We start from the raw sequence: 7,112 nt of genomic DNA on the forward strand, positions 1-7,112 counted from the left end.
GTAAGTCTGATCTGTGTCTATTTCTGTATTGCAATTCATCTGGAAAGAACATTGGCATTAACTCTACAATGACTCTCTCCCCTCCCTCCCTCTCTCCCCCTCCCCCACTCTCTCTCTCTCTCTCTCTCGCTCTCCCCTTCCTCTATCTCTCTCTCTCTCTCTCCTCCCTCTCTTACTCCACCTCAGGAGCAGTTTGAGTTTGCATTGACAGCTGTTGCGGAGGAGGTGAACGCCATACTCAAAGCTCTTCCACAGTGAGAGGTTGACCCACTACCAAGCCTCAGCAGACCTCCCCAGGGATCTCCCTCCTGTTCTCCTTCTCTCGCCCACGCTTTCTTTCCCCCACTCCTTCTCTCCACCTCTCTGTCTTTGTGGATGTTGTGCGAGAGAGCATGACCTGATCTTAGTTGTGTATTAAAAAAAAATCTATTGTGAACCTTTGGAGCTTGTTTCCAAACAGACAATTTAGTGCGTCAAGACTTTTACTGATTGAAAAACATGTTAATCTGTTAAGTTACTAGAATATATCAATGACAGAAATATTGTTTTCGTGTGTGTAAATGATGATGTTGGTCATAACATCTGTATCATATGGCATATTTAAGTAAACTTTTTTTTTTACTTTGATCCTATTATGCGGTGTACTAAATCATACCATGTAATGTATATTAAAAGGAAAACTGCTTAATTAGGTCAAGTGAACACTGATAACAATGATGCTGATGTTAACTCTAGTTACCATAGTGATAATTACACCAAGCAATATGTGTTTTTTCAGCTTGTCCAGACCTGGACAAGTAATTGTATGTTGTGGACAACGATTGTGAGTAAACTTAACTAATGTCAGTAAACTAAACTAGCTAATGCCTGCCTCAAGTAAAGCAGTTCTATGAATTGGTGTACTGTATGTACAATGAAAACGATATTGTCATTTTGTAAATAAAGCAGATCATCTAATCTAGGGTCTGGATTCAATCCGTATCGCCAAAGTATCACAGAAGATTTGTGTTAAAATGTAAAGGTCATTTCTAATTTAGCCGACATATGCAGCGTTTACCGTTAATGCAGTTTTACCGTGAATGCAGTCTCCGCAACCACGGGAACATTGCCTTTAATTTTCAATCATGCTATAAAGTGGATCATCAGTACGGATTGAATAAAGCCCTAGATGTACATGTAGCATCAATGGCTTAAGTGGCTTAAGTGTGAATATAAGCTGCCACTGGATGTCCCTGTGTCTTATTAACAACTGAGTCCATATCTGCGTTCCAAATGGCAACCCTTTCCTTATATACAATAGATAACTTCTTTTGACCAGAGCTCTGGTCAAAACAAGTGCACTATGTAGGGAATAGGTTGCCATTTTGGATGCTGACCAGGCAGGTTTGTCTGCACTACAGGAGTACTGTCAGCTAAATAATAATAATAATATATGCCATTTAGCAGACGCTTTTATCCTGTACAGTCACGCGGGCATACAGCTCTACCCCAACACTTTCTGCTTTGACTAGACTCATGCCATTAGATCACAAGATCTTGTGTCAAGCTTTCATGTTTGTCCATTGGATTCTGTGTTTTGTACACCCAATATTTTCTGAATTGCAGATGATATGACCTGCTTTTTTAGCATACACTCGCACATGGCTATTTGAAACTATTATTCCTCAAATGTATCTCCTTCAGCCTCAAAATATATCATGTCACCATGAAGAAAGCCAAGGATATGATTTACTATTTACTTTGACAAGCCAAGGATATATAATCATTTGAGACATTCATTTCTGAAGAATAGTAGTGCAAGTACAGAGGGGAAGATAGTGGATTGTTATATTACATATTGGCATAAGCTTATTTTACCTATCACAGGTGTGCTTCCAAAATGGCACCTGATTCCCTTTCTATTACACTTCTTTTCCTTTGGTCCCTGGTCAAAAGTAGTGCACTATAAAGGGAATAGGGTGCCATTTGGAAGGCATTCAGAGTTCAAGCGGGGCATGTTATGTGTCCCATACTGTCACCACTGCAAAAAGCTTTCAACTAATTTATTGCAAGAGCTGGCTGATCTGTTCCATTGATTTGTATATATATGATTATTAAAAATTAAAAAATATTTTGTTCTATCAGTGAAGATAAACTATTGTGAATAAAGTCCCATTATTGATGGCGTGTTGTATTGCAACCTTAGACGTTGTTCTTCTTTCCACCACTATCTGCTGGGCAGTACCTATTTATTTTTTTGCATTGTCTGAGTAGGCAAGGAACCTCTATAAAGACCTGATCCTATTTCCCAATACCTCTAAAATGGTCTCAAAGAAACCTTAGTTTCTTTCTAAAATTCAAAGTTTCCTTCTGGTTCAAAGGTTCTTTTTTCTTAGCCAGAGTGTCTGAATGGCTGGGTCTATTCTGATCTCCAATCTGCATGGTGATTCACATGGCTTGGCAGCTTCATGCTACTTCAGAGTGTACATTATGCTATCAACACTTCCTACCAACCACACAGTAACAGGATGGAACACTGACTGTCTCCTGTCTCATAACCACACTCTCGCATGCACACACACACACGCAGAATGAAGAAAAAGAAGTCACCATGAGAAATATCACAGGGATATTTTAAAACATAGAATTAAAGAACAAGCTTCATAGACAAAAATTATTCTGCTTTTCATAGTAGAAAGTTCATTTAAAAAGATTGACAGGTGGCATGGTGAGATTGCAAACTAAATCCCTTATGCCTCATCTTTGAGGGCCTACTGTAGTCTTTCAAGACATCGATGTGTTGTTTTATGCTTTCTAAGTCAACATCTCAGCTAGATACAATACGGTATGTACCTATCTCAGGGATAAAGCCCTTGTTTTGCCAGGATAAGCACACTAAATAAACAGTACAAAACTATTTGAGTCCTAATCTTGCTCCTTCGGTCCCTCTAAGAAGTGACACCTAGCTAATAAAAATGACCGTGGTGTGTTGTATTGCAACTTGTACTCCCAGATGCTGTTCTTCTTTCCACCACTATCTGCTTGTGCTGTAATTATCACCACCAAAAAAAAAGTCATTCTATTATATTATATTATTCTACCCTACAAATAAGGAGCCTTTTCAGGACCATGGTCAACTCTCTTCCAAGCATGGGCTCTAGTCTAGTCTACTGCATGTTATGTAAGAGCAATCCAACAGGTGTATGTATCTCACTGGAATACTTGGAACAGGCTCTTATTAAACGTCAACCTGTTTACAGAAACACCACTAAGATTTGTCATTTGACAGCTAGCTACAGGTGCTGGTGGTTGACCCTGAAAACAGCCACTCCCCCTTTTTGTAACATCATGTCAATATTGTGAATACTTGAAATAGAGCCTTGTTCAATGTCAACCTGTTTTCATCCTTATCTGATCATGAGAATGATGTGATATTCCACACAGCGACCATGGTCTCGTTTTCTATAGTGTAATGCAAAATGATCAACAGTTGTAGTTTGCTATTGGTCTGTGAGCCACAGTTAGGTTACAGCTTCAGCTCCATGATATGGTTGCCTGTGTTATGTTTTGGGTTTTGAGTCCAATCTCTGAATGAGGCTGGCTGCAGTGATGGAGGCTTCAGATGTAGAACAGAAGGCTGATGGGTCTTCAGAGGGGTCAATTGAATGAAACCGCTGTGGAATATTTGAATGACTGTTGCTCTAACAGGCTGCCAACATCTCGGGGAATGAACAGGTAAAAGTCTGAGTCCCAAATGTCACCCTATCCCCTATATAGTAGACTACTTTTGACCAGGGCTCTGGTCAAAAGTAGTGCACTATATAGGGATAGGTCCCATTTGGGACACAAAGACTCAGCCTCACTTCAATCACTATGAAAATCTTTTCTCATTAAATCCAATCCAATTTGATTATTAATAGGCGTCGAAGTGACCATGGCATTTCACTCTGTTTCATCTCATCCCCCACGCGTCCGTACTGGACACTTCTGGCATTTAGTTGATCATTTTCATTGCTGTCATACGTGTGGTGACCCCAATATCGCATGGTGTCACTCATCATTAGGCCGTTTAACTATTTGCATACAAAAATTGCTTTCCTTCTGCATGGCATGAAAAGACTGCTTTGCATAATTACAAATGACACAGTGATCTCAGACAAACCGTGTACTGGGGAATCAGGAGGAAAAATATTACTATAATAGAAAAGAAAAGCTACACTACAAGACATGAGGAGAGGTCATGAAGAAATTCCTCTTATTTAGGTCTATAAGTAAGCGTACCTCCTACGCTGCTGGTAATCAGCTTGTTATTGGCCATTAGAATGAGTGGAATCATGTCAGAACATTGACCACCATGCATGTTCTTTTCCTTAAGTTATTTTAATAGAATCTTAAAGGGCTCTTAAATCCTTTCTTTGTCTAAAAGCAAAAGGTCAAGTTGGAGCCGAGGATGGTTAACTTTTCTATTGTAGAAAGTATTATTTTAGGAGGACAAAGAACTCTAATTATCTTATTGAAGGAAAGCTGAATGAAGGGTGTTTTGGTTGTATGATCTAAAATAATTTGGACTGATTTGAAGAATAAATGTATAGAACAGCAGCTAAATAAAACCTAAAAGAAGAGTTGCAAAGAGTTATGAGAATCAAACTGTCTGATAGTGATTTGATTAGAGACTGGAAGTCAGAAGTATTGCCCATTAAAGGTGTGTGTGTGTGTGTGGTGTGTGTGGTGTGTGTGGTGTGTGTGGTGTGTGTGTGTGTGTGTGTGTGTGTGTGTGTGTGTGTGTGTGTGTGTGTGTGTGTGTGTGTGTGTGTGTGTGTGTGTAAAATCCTAAACCCTAACCGAACAGCTATTAGAGCTTAGCACAGTGGGCTTGTCATCATGTTGTCTATCAGGTGTCTACTGACTTCTATGCTGGAATCAAAGGGAGATATGTTCAGCTGGAAGAGAGAAAAAACCCGCACCCACCAAAATATTCTTTAAGTTATTTTTTAGCAGCAGAGGTCAAAACTAACAGATGCTTTTCGAAGGCAGCCTTCATCAGCGTTTGGAGAACAATAGACATCCACCCATATTTACAGATGACGTCACATTGTACTACTGCTTCTTTCTTTTTTCACAATCATTATTTACAATCATTACAGTGGCGTGTATTCATGGATGCCAAGGGAAGCCAGGCTACCCCAAAAAATGTTGCAATAATTTTTTAAATAAAATGATGTATCTCTCTTTGTGTTTCAGAATTTTCCTTCAATTGGCAAGAGGCTGAATGTACAGTATCTCACAGGAGAAAGCATACGAGTCGAGCGAAACAGCGCCCCTTTATTTCTATGTGTAGCCCATCTATCTTTTTCTGTCTGGTCAAAAAGAGTATGATATTTGTATTTATATTTATTATGGGCGTTCAGGTCAGGGTTCTGTGCAGGCCAGTCAAGTTCTTCCACACCAACGAACACTTTCGGGATGAATTGGAACGCCAACTGCGAGCCAGGCCTAATTGCCCAACATCAGTGCCTGACCTCACTAATGCTCTTGTGGCTGAATGGAAGCAAGTCTCCGCAGCAATGTTCCAACATCTAGTGGAAAGCCTTCCTAGAAGAGTGGAGGCTGTTATAGCAGCAAAGGGGGGACCAACTTCATATTCATTCCCATGATTTTGGAATGAGATGTACGATGAGCAGGTGTCCACATACTTCGGTCATGTAGCGTAGCTAGCCCTACTAGGCTACAATTTGTATAAGACAGTTCTGGTGCTTTGTATTATTTACCTTGGAAGCTGAAAACCACCTGAATGAATATCATTGTCATGGACTCAGTTTGTACCCACGCATAGCAGCATGACGACTGGTGTCAAAAGTTGGACTGCTAGCCTAGCTAGCCCAAACAGGTACTAAATGTTAGTAGTTGACATTAGAAGTGCTTGTATTTTATTACTGGACCTTGTGAACATTGAATAGCTAGCTCTGGACAGAGAGGAAGCTTTTGAAGCAAGCTAGCCAACGACCTCAATTGTTGCTTGTGGACTGTTAGCTCGCATCATGTATGTAACTGAGCCTGTCAGACAGAGCTAAACAGCTAGCGAAGCCCCTTGGGCCAAAGCGAGAGCCCCCTGTGATAAAGCTGCAATGTCACATGATTAACATCATGAGCGGGTCGTATGCAAAGAGAGAGAGACTGTCCCGCTGTACGGAGAGAAACCACTGTGCAGTACAGAGTGTGAGAGAAACCTTAGATGGGGAGAGAAAAGGAGAGATATCTTTGCTGCTCTGCACCCCCAGTAACAAATCACAAGCACAAAAATCTGCCTTCTTGGTCATTCCTGTGGGAAAATAATTTCAGTGAATGGGACAGTGGAAGTTCAGTATTATAACAGTTGAAAAACAAAATAAACGTGATTTAAAGGGACAATGAATTAAAAGGCCATCTGGGAAAATTCATTAAAGGGACATTGGAGAAAATGCATGAAATTGAAAGCAAATTCATTCAAAAGTAAAGATACATAATTAGCTAACAACTGTAAATAAAGAGTTGTAAAAATCACAGGAGATACAAGCAAAATGAATAAATCACCAACAAAATGGAGACAGCTGGAGACAATGAGAAAAATGCTACTGCAGCCTCTAACCCAGAACAGCCCGAGGCCTGGCTACACCTATTGTTGAATAACATTGTTTGAAGCGGCTGTAAAAAGCATTCATGACCTGGATCCAAAGCCCCATCATGGCCAGCTTGATAGTGATAGAATGGCACTCCAAACGAGTTTCTCACACCTTCCCATGATGACTCTATAAGGTAAACCCCCCCCATCTAATCACATATGACACCTCATCAGCTTCCGCCAATGCTTCTCCAGACTTTGCCCCAGAGCTACAGATCATCTGACAACGGTCCCATACCTCAGCACCATCACGCCATACGTGGAATCCTGAGTACCCAGACACAGAGCCTGTCGTCCGACCACTGCAACACGGAGAGAAGAGGCGGAGCTCCGACCCCAACTATGGCCACTCCTCCTTCTACCAGCACCCACCTGTACAAGTCGGTAGAGAGAAAGATGACTTCAGAGATAGTAACCCGCCACACAGCAACTTCAGTGGCTCTCATGGCACATCACGCTCTGCCTCCTGCTGTTG

General features: G+C 40.9%; 1 protein-coding gene across 1 annotated transcript in view; it reads left to right on the forward strand.

Moving 5' to 3' along the window:
• LOC129823986 (receptor-type tyrosine-protein phosphatase N2-like) overlaps positions 1 to 2,184 on the forward strand; it is a 191,577-nt gene extending 189,393 nt beyond the window's left edge. Inside the window, exon 25 of the mRNA XM_055883207.1 lies at positions 187 to 2,184. Within this exon, the coding sequence (XP_055739182.1) occupies positions 187 to 258 (72 nt within the window). The 3' untranslated portion in view covers positions 259 to 2,184. The remainder of the gene's footprint in view (positions 1 to 186) is intronic.
• Positions 2,185 to 7,112: the final 4,928 nt, after the last annotated feature.

Source organism: Salvelinus fontinalis, chromosome 26, assembly GCF_029448725.1.
Source record: "Salvelinus fontinalis isolate EN_2023a chromosome 26, ASM2944872v1, whole genome shotgun sequence".
Classification (NCBI taxonomy): domain Eukaryota; kingdom Metazoa; phylum Chordata; class Actinopteri; order Salmoniformes; family Salmonidae; genus Salvelinus; species Salvelinus fontinalis.